At 49.8% G+C, this 18,516-nt stretch overlaps 1 protein-coding gene across 11 annotated transcripts in view; it reads right to left on the bottom strand.

Moving 5' to 3' along the window:
• TENM4 (teneurin transmembrane protein 4) overlaps positions 1-18,516 on the bottom strand; it is a 743,689-nt gene that overhangs the window by 211,014 nt on the left and 514,159 nt on the right. For all 11 annotated transcript variants that reach the window (XR_012509759.1, XM_074372753.1, XM_074372746.1 and 8 more), the window contains 3 exons: positions 13,375-13,630; positions 3,403-3,501; positions 1,936-2,171 (listed from right to left, as the gene is read on the bottom strand). Coding sequence is in view for 10 of the 11 variants with exons in the window: in XM_074372753.1 (XP_074228854.1) it covers positions 1,936-2,171; positions 3,403-3,501; positions 13,375-13,630 (591 nt within the window). In the remaining variant the exon portion in view is untranslated. The remainder of the gene's footprint in view (positions 1-1,935; positions 2,172-3,402; positions 3,502-13,374; positions 13,631-18,516) is intronic.

An 18,516-nucleotide genomic window follows, 5' to 3' on the forward strand; every position in this document is an offset into this window, starting at 1 on the left:
TAGTATAAACCTTAAGATTTCAGTGCAAACCAAGTTGATATCTATATATAGCGAACTACTTGACTCTTGATGAACAGTGACACTGCTTGCTCAAGTCTACTCACCCATGAAATATAATGTCAGTCAAAACCAAGAGCTATGCTAGTGGTTGGTGGGGATACAGTGCTGGTGGTGCCAGGAAGAAATGTTCGTGCAGGGTGACAGTGCATGGAACTGCACAACCCAGTTTACATCAGTCATGAACCTCTCTCAGAGCCTGAGTGGGTACTGACCTCCCCCAGTTGCACTGTTCCTTTTACCCAGTGACCCAGAGCAGGGATGGCAAATACCTGGTATGTCATCAATATTCTCCACTCCTGTGGCCACAACAGACATCAGTAATCAATCACAGAGACTCTTTTCCATTGAGTCTGAATATAGCCTCGGAATCCTCCTCAACACAGCTTTCTAGGCAGCAACGGCTAATCAATCAGACAGAAGAAGAGACGAAACTTGTGTGCCAACCTGACCTTGAAGCCATGAAATTCTCTAAGTCAGTCTTCACAAGGGGAAAAGTGACCTGGATATCAGTCAAGGCTTATTATAGCTTGAGATGTTTAAGGAGACCTCCTTGTTTGCAGGACTATCATCTTCCTGATTACCTGTTTTTATAAAATTCAGAGGTCTTGAGAGGGAAGGGACCTTACAGCTGACATCACTCAAACCCCCACCCAGGCTTGAATCTCTTTTCCACATCCCAAACAAGTGGGAGCCATGCTCTATTAATCATTCCTAGTGACAGCTCTTACTGCCTCTCAACAGTCCTCTTCCGCCCACAGTGACTTTATTTGTCACAGAGTCCTTTTTCACAATGGCAGTACTCTGTCTTCCTTTGGCCTCTGCCAGTTAGTTCTCTTTCTAATTTTGGGCTTAGACTAAAAGGCCCCCTCTGCTTATAGAATTATCTCAGAATTCCTTAGCATGCGTTTGAAGCCTTCTCAAGCTGGTCTGACCTACCTTAAATCTTAGAATTATAGAATTTGAAGGTTGGAAAGAACAAAGGGTTAGGCCAATCCCCCCACCCTAGTGCCTTTTCTAACAGGCAGATTAGCAGAGAGGCAGCAGATGTTACACAATGTCCCCAGATATTGTCAGATTAGTATCTTCCTTGGGAGCAGACCAAAGACCAAAGGGAGGGGTCCAAAGGAGGAAACCAGACTGTGGTGCAAATCAATCTAAAGAGTGCACAGTAGGAGGCATCGCAGGCAAGGCAGTGGGCGGGGAGGAGTTTCCTACATCATGAGGTGCCCTGGGGACGGGTAGGGAGGCCAGCCAGTGCTGCTCCGGGTCTCTGCGCTCCCTCAGCCAGCTCTCATGGCTCACTGGGACCCTCCCTGACCATGGTTCAACACTGGACCTCGGCTCCCACAGTACCCTCAGACCACCTTGTCAGACGCTCCCCTTCAGATATGCTTTTCTGGCTTGAAGTTGGCACAGTCCAACCTTTGGCAGTTTCCCTCCAATCTCAGGGGAACCCACCTCCTTCCTGCTCCCTGCTGCAGTGACATGGCACCAACAGGAGAAGCCAGTCTGCTGTCCAGCCTCCCCACTTGTCATTTCATTTGTAGTGACTCCAACTGATGACACTCACATCATAGACCACCACCTCAAAAGCCAGTCCTAGTGAGAGCTTATGCCTCAGGCCAGGCCTCCACCACATGAGAGAGCTGATGCTAAGCTTCTGTCCCGGGATGTGTGCAGAGTGGAGGAGAGGGCCCCGAGCAATGACCCTGACAGTTTGGGGGGTGCAGGCCAGTCCAGCGTGCCAGGGCCGCATGGCTCACCCGCAAGCCCTGACTGTCACGCTGGCAGAGTGCCTGCATGCCTGCGGGGGTGTTGGCACTGCCCTCTGGACCAAAGGGGAGCCAAGGGGAGCCGGGGCGGGGAGGTGCTTACCCACAAAGTACGCCAGCAGGATGACCAGCGTGGCTGAGATGACAATGGCGCTCAGGGCCGCGCACTTCCAGTTACAGTACTTGGAGGGCTTCTTGAGGTTGAAGGCTGGTCGGGAGAAGGTGCTGCGGGGCAGAGGCCGGGGCGGAGGTGAGTACACGGTGCTGGACGTCAGAGGGTACCCCGGTGACGTGGTGCAGAAGAGCGGGGAGGTGCCTCCTGGCTTGAAGAGGAAGTGCCTGCGGGTGGAGAGAAGCCAGAGGGTGTCAGGGTCTGCCAATCCCGGAGCCCACATGGACCTGGAGGGTGGAGGCAGCAGTAGAAGAAGCATGCAGAGGAGCCTGGAGAGAGAGAGAGTCATCACGGAGAAGACGGAGGGACAGGAAAAAGGAGAATCACGTACCAGATCACAAAACAGGGCACACGAAGACATGTTTCCAGGAAACATGGATGGGACAGCCCTCCCCCTGGGGAAACCACCCAAGTCAAGGCAGAAAGTGTTACCAACTGGACAGAAGGCTGGGTGTTGAGATCCTTTTCCTGGGAAGGGATGGGGCTGGGATACTGTTTCATAAGGAATAAACTAGACGTTTTCTAAAACTATTGCAGTAACTTGGAAAGTGTCTAAAATCCTGTTCTGCCTCCTGGAGATTAAGGAACCTAACATTTTTCTTCTCTCTCCAATATGTACTTTGCCTTCATACTTGGTAGAGGAGTGGAATACCACGCTTTTAAAAGGAGGCTTTGGTAGGGGTGGAAACCAAGAAACCACCACTAAGTTCTGCCACGGTCCAGAGTCCCCTTGTGGCTGTTACCCAGCCAACAGCAGCAAAGGCCTTCAAAGCACTCTGCTCAGAAGCCAGTCTGCTGCCTTCCAGATCCCTGGTAAAAGCCATATGGGTGGACAGACAGCCGATTGCTACCTACAGACCACTACAGTCTCGAGGGCAGCAAGGCAAGGTCAAAGCACATGGTTATGGCCAAACTAGGTGTCAGGAAATCCTCCACAGGCTGGCTTTAACCACGGCCATGGGAGGACTGGGACACAGCCTGGGAAACAGGGGGCACTGGCTGCACGCATGGCATGCCCCCAAAATCTTAAGATAAAAGGTAAGTCTTAAGGCAATCTTGTACCCTGCTGGAGTGTGAGATACCGCAGGCCACAGCATACATAAAACACAGGGCCTGTGTTGCAAAAAACTGCTACATGAGATGGCTTTCAGAATGGCAGAGGCAGCCAATGAGATGCCAGAAGTGTCATATTAACAAGACTGCTGTTAATATGCTGCGGGACAGGGTATTCCAAGGATAATCTCTTGTGAGTTGAACATGGACTCGTGGATGGGCATGCAACATGGCCTCATCACATTCCCCAGGAGATCCCAGGGAAAGGTCTCAGGGTCTGCATGCAAGTGCAGGTGCCACAGGGAGAGCACACACAGAGAGGAGGAGCATGGGGATGTCACCTACCCGTCACTGTAAGCCCCATCATGGCGGGAGGCGCTGAGAATGTCCATCTCAATGAGGTTGTCCTGCAATGTCCCTAGGAAGGGCTGCTTGCCTAGGTTTCTACACACACATGGAGACATGAATGAAGCAATGAGTCATGCATCGATGAAGGGGAGAGTAGAGAAACACACAAAGTGGCTGACTGGCGCAGCTGTGCGTGAGGCGAGAGGGATGCAGTTTCCAGGCCGTGGGTCTGTGTGCAAGCCACATGCACCCAGTCCTGCCTGGCACAGAGCATCCAGAGGGAGCACTCACTATACAAACCTGTGTGTCTGCCAGGTGCCTGCATCCCAGCGCGGCTCTGACCAGCGCAGACTCAGTATGACTTAGGCACGAAGCTAGGCACGTTACATCCATTTAGCTCAAGTCTTCAAAAGAGGCAATTTAAGGAAGGCAGTGACGTCCCCATTTTACAGATGAGGATAAGGAGATGCGGAGAGATCCCAGGCCTGGCTGAGGTTACCAGCTGGCAAGGTTCAGAGCAGGAATTTGCACCCAGATTTACCTGGGTCCAGAGCCTGTGCTTTCTCCTCTACTCGCTCCTGTCTACGCCTGCTTTAACAACACCCGGAGACACACACTCTGCTAGTCTGAAGGAAAAAGCCAGACAAGCATTTGCTTCTAAAGCACTGGCTCTCAAACTGGAGTAAGCACCAGAATCATCTGGAGAGCTGTGCTTTGCTGAGGCCCAGCCCCGGAGAGTCAGTGTCGGTAGGTGGTGGGGGCCTGGGGATCCACATTTCTCACCAGCCCCCAGGGCCTGATGCTATGTGCCATGTCAGGGTCTTTGATGACCCTGTGTGATGATCCATTGGTGAGGATGGTGCCCCACAGAAACGGGGGAGGCTCTTCTGTCCCCCCATGTGCACCAAGGGCAGTGCAGCATTTTGTGACCCAGAAAGAAGATAGACGTGCTTGTGCCATTTTGGTTTCAACCATGCCTGCTAAGTGGCGTGACTCACACGTGAGTACACCGGATCCTGTCTTCTGAAGTGTCAGGACTGTGGCCACCTCACTTGAAAACCCTGTAGTTAATTTGTTTCGAACAAGCCAGTGGTAGCTTTAGCCTGCTGTGTGCGCCGGAGGGAAGAACTAAATGCAGAAGGCTAGCTTGTGGGTCCAGCCCTGCCAGGGACCTTTCTTCTGCCTTTGACCAGGACTTGAGGACCAGAAAACCTAACTTCAAGTCCCTTTCCTGCACTTTCTGGCTGTAAACACTTTAACCTCTTCTGATCTTACAGTACTTTCTCCATCTGTAAAATGGGGATAGGATAACTGTAATAAGCTCACAGGAGGCTATAGGGCCAAGTGAGTAATGCTGGAAGAATTTTCAAGGCTAAACAAAGATTACAGAAGCTCTGATGCCGACCACCATAGCTGCTACCTCCCCTACAGCCCCCAAATACTATTCATCGTCTGGAACTCTGCAGCTGCCACTCGGAGAGAATCTTCCTCCCCACAACATCCCTACAGAGTCTCTACCACCGTCTCTGTTTTGCAGGCTGGCCCGGCAAGGCTTGGGGAAGCAACCTTCCTAAGGTCCTGTCGTACAGTAAGCAAGCAGCAGTGCTGGCCCGAAGCCTGGGTTTGTTAGGCCCCCTCTGCTCACAACCCCGTGCTGCTGTCCAGCCTCTGAGTCCTGCTGTGGTGCTGGGGACCTTCCCTTCAAGGGACTCCTGGGCAGCAGACAGTTCTAGTGGTGTTCACCATCCCCGGGGCATCCCCCAGAGCCTGGGAGTCACTGCAGGGTGTGCCCGTTGCTCAGAGGGACCTCATTTCTCCTGATGGCAGGCCTTGCGACACAGCATGAGGCAAACAGGCCCCGGGGTCAGGAGGGCCCGGGTCCATCACGCCCCGGCCCTCCCGCAGGGATCATCACCGGGATAATCGCTCTCCTCAGAGAAGCTGAAGTATCATCCCCAGATCATGCCACTGCTCTGCCCTCGACCGTCCAATGGCTTCAGAGGAATAAAACCAGTGTCCTTACTGGAGCCCACAAGCTCTGGCAGATCTCCCCTCTGAGACCTCCCCAACCTCATCTTCTGTGCTGCTGCACTTACACTGGCCTCCACGCTGTTTCTCCAACAGGCTAAGCCATTTGCCTGACTCACCTTCCCCTGAATATCTGCACAGATCACTCCCTCCATTCGCCCCCTGACTGTAAGAGCTCCCACCCTGCTCTTCCTAATCACCCGCCTCTGCACTGCTCTAGTTTTCTACGCAGCACTAGACGTGCGTACACATACACATATATGTATACATGGATATGTATGTGTATGTATGTGTATATGTATACAACGTCTGCATATTGTGCTTTTTCCTAATGTAATTTACTCCCATGAGGGTAGGACCCTTATGTATCTTCCTCTGTGCCCATGTGCAGAGTCTGGAAGACTGCCTGGTACATGGTAGTAGGCACTCAAATAATATTTGCTGAATACTGCAGATGACAAGGTATACAAAGGGAAGTGTGTCTGGTACACAGCAGGTACACAGTTGGTGCTTAATTGAGGGTAGCACGCGTGATGTTTTATTATTATTTCCTCCATTCCCTGCATTTCCGGGGGCAATTTTCAGTCTTTCTATAGTCCATATGGCCCAGCATGAGCAGTCCCTAACTGCTCCTGTCGGGGGTGCCCAGGGATGGGTTCTTGCTGCCTCCCCAGGGCCGTGTGGCACACTCACCAGAACACCTGGGAGTCCGGCCCGCATCACTAAGCTAGGACTGTGCTCTCAGAGAGTCAGATCTATACCTTAAGACTCACCAGAAACAAATAGATAAATATATTCAGAGAAAAAAAAGACAAAGGGTAAAGATCAAAAGGTTCACAGTGGGGATTTCCCAGTGTCTGGATCAAGAGAGATATTTATTTTTAATTTTATAATTTAAGAGGAAATAGTTATTTAAAAAGAGAGCGTGCAGACAATTATCTCCTAAAAGTACAGATCTATTCGGACAAGGGAAGAGGCAGAACAAAGGGTCTCTAGAGAGAGAGAGAGAGCACACTACACGGTTTCCTGGAGGGGCGCCCACACCACGCTAATTTGGATGTTAATTACTTAGATCACGCAGGGATCTGGGGGGACAGCAGCACTTGCTGAAAATGCTGCCTATTTAGAATGCTACTGCTGCCTTGAAATAGTGAACCTTACTCTGTGCTTTTTCAAAGCTGAGTTCTGGGTGTAATTATTAGGTCTCATCTGACTGACGAGAAAACTAATATCCAGAGAGGCATGTGTCCTTCCCCATACCCACAGCGAGTCAGTGGCAGAGCTGAAATGAAAACCCAGGTGTCCTCCCAGTTCAAGGCTCCCCGCTAAATGTCCCATCCCCCTCTGCCCCTAACACTCTGGGTTTCCAGTTCTTCTGAAACACAAAAGTTATGAGGATTTCCTGACGGGGTCCCTGAGCTGCTGAGCCCTCTGTGGGTCACAGTCCTGCAGAGTCTCCAGCTCACTGCTGCCAGGAGCTCAGATGTGGCCGCCAGATTCATCTGACCCTGACCCTGACCCTGGATGGTGTTGCTAACTCAGTTCATAGATATGGAAACTGAGGCCCAGAGAGGTTAACTGACCGCCCAAGATCACACAGCCATGAAAAGCTAGAGATGGGACTCAAACCCAGATCTCTCTCAGCCCCAGGCTGCCTGTCAGGAAAGACTTACCATGTGCTTGGAGAGGGAACTGCAGCCTGGTGCTGCACTGCTCTTAAAGCTCTTCTTCCAGAGGGGAGGAGACTGGCTCCCCTTGAGGCCTGAGAGGAGGTGCTGGGCTAGTCTCGGAGCTGACTGATGCAGGGGTTCCATCCCTCTGACCCAGGGCTGGCTGAGCTTGCCTCCCGAGGGCAGAAGAAATGGCCCTGGGGAAGGAAGCGGCTGGGAAGGTGTAGTGGCTAGCAGTTCTTCAGTATTGCCCTGTTCACTGTCCTGGACCATGTTTCCACCCACAAAGCCCTGGGACAGTCACCTGGTAGGGTAGGACAGGCAGGGATCACACCCCACATTTTGTAGCTGAGACCCCGAAGGTATGTGGGGCATCAGAGACTCGGCCAAGACCACACTTAGCGTTAGTTACTGAGCTGGCATTTGAACAAATGAATGAACAAAGAAACAAAACTGGACCAGGTCTTCCAGGCCCATCCCATGATGGCACTCTATCTGAAAGGTGTTGACAGCTACTCACCTCCACTTCTACCTCCCCCCCGGCCCCAAGCCCACAGGGAAAGTGCCACCTCCTATTCATGGAACCCAAGGTCCTCCTTCACTGATCCCCATTTACTGCCAACTCAACGGGGAAACCTCTGTGTTCTCACTTCATCTGACCCTTAGCCATCTCTGCAAAATGCCAAGAACCCTTTTGGCCTTTGGACAACAGTCCCTCATCTCAGAATTCCTTTCTCCCCTGCAGATTCCTACTAATACATGCCCCAGAGTGCCACCTTTAACAATAAGGAAGGCGGCACTGGACAGTGGTTCGGGGCATAAGCTCTGGAACCAGCCTGCCTGGGTGCGGATCTTGGCCCCGGCACCCACCGGCTGTGGCTCCTCAGGCAAGTTCCTTAAGTTTTCTGTTCTTCAGATTCTTGATCTCATAAGTGTGGATGAGAGTAAGACTACCTCCCCATGCGGAAGAGCTAAGATAGCCGTCCTGACTGCTCTCTTATCAGGTTGGCCCTTGGCTGGTGTCTGGGAACGTAGGTTTCAGGAGGGTTCCCACCACTGACTAATGAGATGGGCTGACTCACTGAGCCTAGACTATTTACAAAAACAATATGGTTTATGCTGAACACCTGCTTTCCTTCTGGGAGTCTGGATTTTGGGAACTTGCCAGGCAGGAGGTGTCCATGTGACCAGCCCCCGATAAAAACCCTGGGCACTGAGTCTGTAATGAGCTTCCCTGGTTGGAAGCTCATTAGAGCACCCAGTAAGGGCCCTACGAGTGTTTGTTATGACTGTTACTCGATGCCTCCAAGCAGAGGGAGCCACACGCCCCTCTCTGCTGGGAGGCCTCCCCTCGTCGAAGCGTCATCCACAGAGCCCTGTCTGCATTCATTAATTTACGGGTCTGCCTCCCTCACTAGACCCTGAGCTTCTCATGCGGCAGAGGCTGCATCTTATGCAGGTCATCACCAAATGACAGGGACGACTGTCCCTCCTGATCCCCTGTGATGCTCAGGGGCCCGCCTGGTGCACCAGAAGGTAACGTGTGCCACTCTGGGAAGTACACCAAGGCTTGGCTGGAGACCATAGGATAGCCTCCCTGAGGGTGGGCAGGGCTGTTCCCCAATCTGAATGTGACCACAAAATGGGCCCCAGGCTCGCCGGCCAGGCCTGAGATGAGATGCAATAGAGCCGAGGTCTGGTGGCCTTCTGCTCCAGCTTCCCCTTCATCCAACAGGAGCCTGACGGGTCATTAATCAGACAGTCCCTGGGAAATCAATTAAGCATCTGATGCTGCAGCGTGTGAAAGAAGTGGGTCAGGTTTTAGGGAACCCTGAACACATGGCTCCCACCAGAGTGGACCACATTTGCACCTGCATGGCTTAAAGCAACATCATACCCCAGCTCTGGGGAGCACAGGTACACCTGATCTCCTCCTCCTGGGGGACCCTTGGGTGAGTGCCAGAGGCACAGAGGGTGCAGAGAAAGGAGCAGGTTAACCAAGTCCTCTCTCTCCTTCGTCCTTTTGCTAGCCTTCCTTTTCCTGCCCTGGGTCTGCAATCAAAATCCCTCTTGGTCATTCTACCAGCTGTCACAGTATTTGCTCAGCTATTTACTTTAGACTCTCAACAGAGACTCAGTCTGACAATTCGGGAAGGCCTGTGACTGTGTCTCTGGCATCAGGCAGTTCCCCGTGCTGGTGGAACTTGGCAAAGATGTTTAGGACAATGGCCTCAAACAGGCCCTGCTCCCTGGGGCTTTCAGGCCTTTGTTCAGGCTGTGCCTGCCTCTTGCAGGCCCCCTTTTCCTCCCCAGCTCTACCTGGGGCCTCCTGCCCACCCTTCAACTTGCAGCCGCACAGCACCAGGTTCACTGGGAAGTCTTCCCTTTGACCCCACTCAAGTCTCAGGTGAGTCTAGTTATTCACTCATTTGTTCCATCAGTCATTCCTTTATTTCACCTGTGTGTTACCACGCATCAAGCTCCCACCAGGTGGCCAGGCTGTGTTGTGTGCTGGGGATCCCGAGGCAATTAAACCACAACACGTTTCCTGTGCTCACCTCTATCCTACTGCAGTCTGTTCTCTTAAACGTCTCACCTGCTGGGCACACAGTAGGCATGGCATGAATATTTACTGGACAACAGGTACTACGTGATAAGTAGTTTGAGCACTTATTGTGTGCTGAGACATTTTCAGGCATTATTTTATGTAGCTGCCCTAACAGCCTTACGAGGCAGTGTGGTAGATTTAAGGTGGATGAATATTCTTGGGCACCTCTCCCTTTGGGAAGTGGGGTCTCCTGGCCCTCCCTTGAAGCTGGCTTTGACCTACAGAATATGGCGGAAGTGACACTGTGCCAGTCCAGGCCAAGTCTTGAGGATGGCTTTCCGTCTCAGTGTCATGGAGCCCTTAGCTGCTGAGGATGAAGTACAACGCCCTGCAGGGAAGGCCATGTGGAGAGGCCCTGACACCACATTAGAAGGAGAGGGGCCCCGCCGAGCTCAGCTGTCCAGCTGCCTCCCCCAAGGTGTCAGGGTACGTGAGTGGATCCATCTCGGGTCCTTCAGACTAGCCCAGCCAACAGCCAAGCACCACTGACTGACCCCAGTCCAGCCCTCCCCACGTGGAGCAGAAGACCAGCCCAGCGGTGCTCTCCCTGAACTCCTGACTCACACTGTGGAGTAAAATCAACTGATTTTTTTTTTTTAAACCAGTAAGTTTTGGAGTAGTCTGTTATGCAGCAAGAGATAATCAGAACAGGAATTCACTACTGTTTTCTCCCTTTTAGAGACAAAGCCTTATAAGCTCTAGGTCCGTAGCCAGTGAGCACTGGGGTGGGAGCTGAGCATAGGGTGTGTCTCACCCTAAAACCTGTGCTTGGAACAACTCGCCACAGTGACTGGACCATCACTTATGCCCTCAGTCCACCAGGGCCAAACCTCAAAGGAGAAAAGATGCAGAACCTGTGATTTCCTCTCAACTCCTCTGGTGAGTAGGAGCTGAATACATTTTTTTTTTTTTGAATGACTCTTTTCTTCACAGGATTGATATGGGCAGCAGATATATAATGGGGAAAAAAGGAAACAGCTTTTATAGAATGTCTTTTAATGCCAGGCACTGTGCTGTGTGTCTCTCATATATTTCATTTACTCCCAACCTGAGAGGCATGAATTCTTATCCCAGTTTATAGAAGGAGACATCAAGGAAGTGGCCCAGCTAGGAAGTGTTAAAGCCAAGGGAAGAAATCCAGGTCCATCTAATCTAAAGCCCACATCTTTTCCACCTCACCAAGCTGGCTACAATTACTTGTGATTCTGTCGGTCAGACTTGACATCAATCCCTCTTTTAAACTACACCTTGTTGGTTTTACGCCATCAACCAGTTGCTATTAGGATCCAGAATTCTGATTGTTATCCACTGTATCAGGAACCTCTCCCAACTTTAGGCTATCTTTACTTATTTATTTCTTTCTTTTGCAGGCAGACATCATTTTATTGCTTTGCTTTATTATGCTTCACAGATATTTAAGCTATATTTAGATGCACAGAACTCTGGGGTCACAGAGGAAGCCTTCCCTGAACATTTCATTTGGGTCCTCGAATAAGTAGGACTCGGCTAGACCAAGAAGCGAGGAGGGCAACTCCCATAGAGAATTGTGCAAAGGCACAGAAGCATGAAAGGCCCAAGGATTTGGTGGAATACTGATAAATAAATACACATATACTGAATATCAAATATATATATATATATATATATATATATATATATATATATATATATATATATATTATGTTATATACATGTATAGATATACACAAGATGGTGTGTATGAGTATATGCCGACATGTTAACAACGGTTACCACTTGGTGGTAGATGGGGGTGAGTTTCTTTTCTTTCTTATTTCCATTTCCTAACTGTTCTACAGAGTAATAAAATATAAGAGAAAAAGAAAACAAAGTTCCATGTGGTTTGAGTAATGGAGGTGGGAGGAGAGAGGGTCAGATAGGCACATGAGCACTGGCTGAGGAAGCAAGAAAGGAAAGCTGGGACCACCTTCGCATCCCGAACTAACCCTCAGGATAACGTCCCAGCTGCTGGTCCTTTATTTTCCTGTCCTTGAAAAACCTGGAGAACCACCTACTTTGATCCTACGTGAGAAAAATGAACATCCAAGCAGAGGGAGTGGTTGCCACACTCCATGCAGAGAATCAGAACAATTGATTACTTGCTGGCTTCTATTGACCACGTGCATTCATTCAATAAATGCAATGGAAATAATGGAGAACTGATTAAGCTACTCTGGGTGGGGAGACATACAATTAGCCAACTCTTGTCAGTGACGAGAGCAAAGGAGGCATGTAGGGAAAAGTCACACATTATTTTAAAGGTTGTCAACAGAAACATATTAATTAAGAGACTGGGGCAGTTTGGGCCATACCTCTGAGAAATTTGCTTGTAGAAAAATGATTCTAAAGGAGTAAAATGGCATGAAAGGATGCTGATTTCTCTCACCTGACCCCACTAGTTCACTATGGGAATATCACAGCAGAGTCAGATGGGTACACTTTCCATGTACAGTTTAATTTCATTTCCTTAAATGTGGTATAACTTTTTTTTCTCTTCCCAGGGAAAGAACAGGAGTTGGATAAAATAAAATCTCTATTTCCCACTACTACGAGAAATAGGGTAGAAGAGTAAGAGGTTCCAATTGTCCAGCCTGGGATACTTCCTCCTGCTTAGAGAAAGTAGATAAAGGCCATGTCCCCCAAAGTCAACAGTGCTTATCTTGGAGTGTTATATCTTTCTGCATTTTCTCTATGAGTTTGTATGGTTTTTTAAATTTAAAAAAAATCATTTCTATTTGGGAAAAATAGTGGCTTCGGGAAGGAAGATGGCTACAAACTGAGGCTGACTGCAATCCCTGAGCTGAAAGAAGCATTCTAGGAGGCTGGAAGAAGAGAGAGGCAGAGGGGTTCAGGCCAGAAGGTGGTGGTGGTGTAGGGAGACAGCACTGCACCAGGAAGCCAGGCAACCTGGGTTCAAATCTCAGCTATACTTGGACTGCCTGTGTGACCCGAACTAGCCACCTACCCTCTCTGAGTCTCAGTTTCCAAATCTCTCAAATGGGAACACAACAGTTATACTATTTCATAAAGTTGTGAGGATATCTTATCTCACATATGAAAGCCTCTGTAACCAAAACTCGGATGTATCCGTGATAGGGATGGTTAGGGCTTTGGAGACAGAGGGGATAGGCCAGCAGGGGAGGAGAAGAGGAGGTGAGGGTAGATGGCCTTGACCCAGCACCCATCACAGTCCAGGCAGGCACCATGCCAGGTAGAGTGTGACCAAGTCACAGTAGGGAACGCCGGAGGGATGGGCCCAAATCAAACCCTGGAAGCCTGCTCTCTGCCACACACCAGTACCAGCCCTGTTAACACACATCAGCTCTCCTTCACTGTTACAGCAGTGCTTTCCAGAGAGCTGCATCCCCTTAGTGTAGAAAGTGAGGCACAGAGCGGGTCAGCAACTTGACCAAGGCCATACCTTCAGTGAGCAGCAGGCTAGCCCTGAACATCCAGCCCCAGCTCTTTCCCCCGACTTCCCACGGCCCTTCTCTCCCGCAGCCTGAGCACCGCACCTCTATGCTGTGGCCCCAGCCGCGACCCCAGCTCTGGGGCCAGGCCAAGGAGCCGGCACACAGCAGGGCCGCACCAGAACCCGGGCTCGCAGCCCAGCCACCCGCCCCGCGCGCCCTGCACGCCCCGCACCTGGTCTCCAGCGGGATGTTGCTGTTGAGCAGCCAGTTGTCCTGGACGTGGGCCGGCTCCTGCGCGCTGCCAGCCACCGGCTCTCCGGAGAGCGAGTGGTCCGTGGGGGCCGGGCTGGGATTGCTCCTTGGCGTGAAGTTGCCCCGGTTCAGGGAGTTCACAGAGGCCGCGTGGTGCTGGTTGGGGGTGTGGGCGTGCGAGAGCGGCGGCGGCGGCGTCCGGAGCCGCGAGTGGTTCTGCAGGCCGCCCGGGTGATCTAAGGGCACAAACACGCGCGGTCAGCGGGGCGCCGGGCAGCGCGGCTGCGGGAGGGCCCCACGGGGACCGCGCAGGAGCAGCTGGGCCTGCCGCCGGCACTGGCGAACTGGACACGGTCATGCATTCAATAAACATTCACTTGACGGTCATTCATTGAGCACCTACTATTCTAGGTGCTGGGGATACATCAACGAACAAAGCAGAAAATTTTAGTGAAAGACAATAAACAAGGTTAAAAAAAAAAAAAAAAGGAAAAAGAGTACCCTCCCATGTCCCCAACCTCACGCTGTTTTAGACACTTTAGGGTTATGGCCGGAACCAGGAGCTTCAACATCACCTGGGAATTTGTTAGAAATGAAAATTCTTGGGCCCTGCCCCAGACTTACTGAACCATGAACCCTTGGGAGGGGCCCAGCAATCTGATCGCACAAACTCTCCAGGTGATTCTAATGTTTGCTAAAACTTGAGAATCACTAATTAAATATAGTGGGCCACAGCAAATGAAACAAGCAGGATATATCTGAGATGGTGATATATCTGAGAACACATGAAGCTGGGAAGGGGACTGTGGCCTGTGTAAGTGGGGGCAGTGGTGGAACTTTAGATCGGATGGCCAGTGATGGCCTCAGGGAGAAGGTGATTTCTGAGTAAAGAGAGTGAGCCATGCTGGTGTCTAGGGGAATTAAAAACCACCGCTAATATTTCTGGAGCACTTACTATGTGCTAGGCACTCTTCTGAGCCCTCTACCTGTGTTAATTCATCTAATCCTCATAATTTACTACTGAGCAGGTACTGTTTGTATCCCCATTTTACAGATGAGGGAATTAAGATAAATATATTTACTCTTTCAACTACTTGGAGCAATAGGTATTATTTTCTTCAAATTTATAGATGAAAAACTTAAAGCAGGTAGGTGAAGTGCCCTACCCAAGGGCATGTGGCTAAGTGGATATTACCCACAAAGAAATAGTTTCTATTTCTTCTATTTGTGATGCCACAAATGAGGTTAAGTCCTGGAGGTAAATCTTAAGTACCATTCACATAAGCTATGCTCATGGCAAGTCTAGGCTTTGGAAACTAAGGATATTATGGGGGTGAAGAGGTCAGAAAACTGGATTCTATTCTAGATTCTGTCACTTATTAACCACATGGCCGCTGTTGTGGACGGCGTGTTTGTCTCTCCAAAATTCACATGTGGAAACCCTAGTCCCAAATGTCATAGTATTTGCAGGTGGGGTGTGGGGGAGGTAACCAGGTTGAGATGAGGACAGGAGGGCGCAGTCTTCGTGATGGGATTAGTGCCCCTGGAAGAACAGACTAGAGAGCTCACTCTCCCTCTTTGTCTCTGGGCCACGTGAGGACACGGCAAGACAGTGGCCCTCTGCAAACTAGGAAGAGACCTCTCGTCAGACACTGAATCTGCCAGCACCTTGTTCTTGGACTTCCCACTTCCCAGCCTCCAGAACTGTGAGAAATAAATGTTTGTTTAAGCCACTCAGTCTCTGGTAGTTTGTTTCAGAAGCCCAAGCTGACTGAGACAGAAATTGGTACCCAAAAGTGTGATGATGCTGTAACAAATATCTAAAACATGTAGAAGCAGCTTTGGAACTGGGTAATGGGTAGAGTCTACATGCTAGGAAAAGCCTATATTGCTGTGGAGGGACTGTTACATGTGATTCTGGTGAGAGTTAAGGGGAAAAAAAAGAGAAATGTAGAGAAAGCTTCCATCTTCTTAGAGAAAACATAAATAATTATGTACAGAATATTGATTGATAGAGCTGGACATTAAGGGCAATTCTGATGAGGTCTCAGAAGTGAGCATGTTCTTGGACAATGGAGAAAAGGCAGTCCTTGTTACTTGGTGGCAAAGAACTTGGCTGAATTGTGTTCATGTTCTAGTGTTTTGTGGAAAGTAGAAATTGTGAGCAATGAAATGAGATATTTCACTGAGGAGATTCGGAAGCCAAGTGTTGAAGGAGTGGCTTGGTTCCTCCTGGCAGCTTAGAGTAAAATGAAAGAAGAGAGAAATGAATTGAAGAAAGAACTGTTAAGCAAAAAGAAACCATAACTTAAAGACCTGAAAAATTCTCAGCCTACCCATACTGCAAAAAATGAGATAGCATAGACGGAAGAGAATAGCAAAGGTGGGGTGACTGACCATTTGATGAGATGACCATGGCTGGGAACCAGGGATCTCGTCAGCCACCCTAGAAGGAACACTGCAATCTGAACCAAAGGGGATGGAGACAGAATGAAAGACATCTGTCAAGCTTAGATTCTACAGGACAGGACGACAAAGCTATTTCACTTTGAATTTACGATATTCTTCAAGAAAAGGGAAGACTGTCCCTGAAGGTGATTTAGAGGTCATCAGGGCTACTGCCACAGTTTCAGAAGGCCTAAATCTAAGACAGCCCTGGACATGCTACATAGTCTCTTTGAGCCTCAGTTTTCTCATCTGTAAAATGGGGGAAAGGGTTTATTAAGGGAATCACAGAGGTACAGTGATATAAATGAAGCAATCAATGGGAAGGAAATATTTCTGAAGGTCACAGCTTACAAAGTATTCCACTCCATTTGTTCCCCTCAAGTCTCCTGTATTTCACAGAGGAGACTGAGAGTCAGTGAGTACAGGGTCCAAACCAAGGCGGGTATGATATTCCAAAGGCTGTGCTCTTCCTTAACTCAGGAGACAGCTTTCTGGAAATCATCAAGCACAATCAAGTCTGAGGCACTATCAGTGTTATGGCTATTTTTAATGGAAGAAGCACCTGCTTTTTAGGTAACCCCATCTTTTATGCCAACCAGTTGTAAAGCAAATCTGGTGGGAGTGAGGTTGGGAAGCACGAGGAGGGAAAGAGAAACAGAAACCCATCTGAGCAGATGGCTTCCTTCCTACAAACTGCTATTTTCAGGATCAAGTCCACACAGGGTCTACCAAGCCCTTCAGAATTTGATCCATGCCTGTCTTTCCAGCATTGTCTCTCATCAGCTCCCTCTCTCTACCCCCCTACCCCACCTCCTCCCAGCCACCCCTTTCCCCCAGAGGCCAAGAGATCTGCTGGGGCCACAGAGTGGCTGAAATTTCAACTCCAATGAAGATGGTCCCCAGGAAGCCACAGAATGTAGATGTGCCATGCTGTGGTCCTGGACCAGAAGAGAGCTGACAGGGATGCCCCCTGATGGGAGGGGAGAGAACCTGGGAGCCAGGTGAACAGGCAGAGGGTCCCACTCAGATAACAGACAGCCTTGGTTCAGGGAGAAGGTGAGCATATGCTGGGTCATTTGTGTTGTCCAGCTGTCCCCAGGCAGCACTTTAATGGAGACATTTGGAAACTGAGAGAGAAGCCAGCAGCAGAAGAGGCCTCTTGGGCTGATGGAGTGCCCTCCCTTCTCTTGGCCTTTCAGGCTGCTGGCTGCAGTCCAGGGCACTACTGCCCAAAGGCTATCAGGAGGCCAGCAAAGAAGGGGCACCTAATCTTGCTCTTGGCCCCTCACTAGGCATTAACCTTCCCACGGCATTTCACCTAACTGATGTTAAGAGCTGCTGGCATGTATATGAGCACATACTTGTATACTGTCCCAGCCTGAACTTTTCTGATGCTCACAACAGCCCCTAGAGGACAGTATTATTATCATTCTCATTTTATAGATGAGGAAGCTGAGGCTTGCAAAATTAGAGAGTGGTTCTTATTAATCTATAGCCTGAATTCTATCTCTCAAACCATGCTGACACCTGCTCGATCATCTGGTTCCATGGCCAAAGGCAGGAAGAAGACCCTCAGCGAAGATGCAAGCATCTGAGGCCTAGGTCAGGACAGGTTGGCCTGCAAGCCTACGGATACCTGTTTGTGACTAACTGGGGACGCCAGGCTCCAGCTTGATAACTGTTTGGAAGCACTGCCAAGAGCCCTGGAATGATGACATTTTTAGTACAAGCCTCTAAAAGGAAATTCTCCTATGTGGGTAAGGAGTGTCCTGGTCTAAATCCATTCTACTTTTTGAAGCTCAGCTCAATTGCCACCCCATCCTGAAAGCTTCCTTGATCTATGCCCCCCCGCCATGTTCTTTTTCCCTCCATTGAATGCTAATAACAGGTAACGTGGACCACTCACCTTTTCCTTCTCCCCAAGAGCTTGCGTGCTTATATCCCCATTTTGCCTCCTCTAGCAGGTACAAAAACGCCTGTCCCCTCTGTGCTGTGATCACAGGTCCTAGAACCAAGCAGATACTTGGTCTAGGTTTACTGAGCGAATGGCTCATGTGAGTGGCCTGGGCAGTCTGTCCAGGAGGCAAGGCTGATGGGAGTATTCTGTATGCAAAATATCATCACAGACCACTGGGCTCCCAAGGCCACGGGCTCAGAGCAGCCCTTTACTTACTCGCCTGTAGCCAGAGTTCCAAGCGCTTCAGCTGGGCTCTTTGTTTTTCCTTCCATTCTGAGAACACTAGGAAAGGGGACTTTGATGTCTCCCAGGTTCCCTAGGGGAAAGCTCTGTATTTTGGGGCTCAGCAGTGGGGACTCAATCACAGCCCCAAAAAAGTCATGACCTTCCCAGGACCATGTTTTCTCTGGTCTGAATGGAGTCTCATCTCTGCGCCACTGACCAGGAGTGAAGACAGATGGGAGAGACTATAAAGAGGCCTTCTTTTCTCCTCTTATTCTCCCCAATTTATACCCCCATCTATGGAGGGAACTCAGAACCAATTCACTCATTCAGCATGTACTGAATCCCCTTTCTGTGCCAGGACCTGTAAACTGGGTGTTGGGAATACAATGGTGAATGAGATAGAGTTGGCCTAAGAGAACTCTTTTCTGGTTTCTCCTCACTGGCTGGGTGGTCTTTTATAATTCATGTCACCTTCCTGGTCCTTGTTCTGTG

The sequence above is a fragment of the Camelus bactrianus genome, chromosome 10 (assembly GCF_048773025.1).
Source record: "Camelus bactrianus isolate YW-2024 breed Bactrian camel chromosome 10, ASM4877302v1, whole genome shotgun sequence".
Lineage (NCBI taxonomy): Eukaryota > Metazoa > Chordata > Mammalia > Artiodactyla > Camelidae > Camelus > Camelus bactrianus.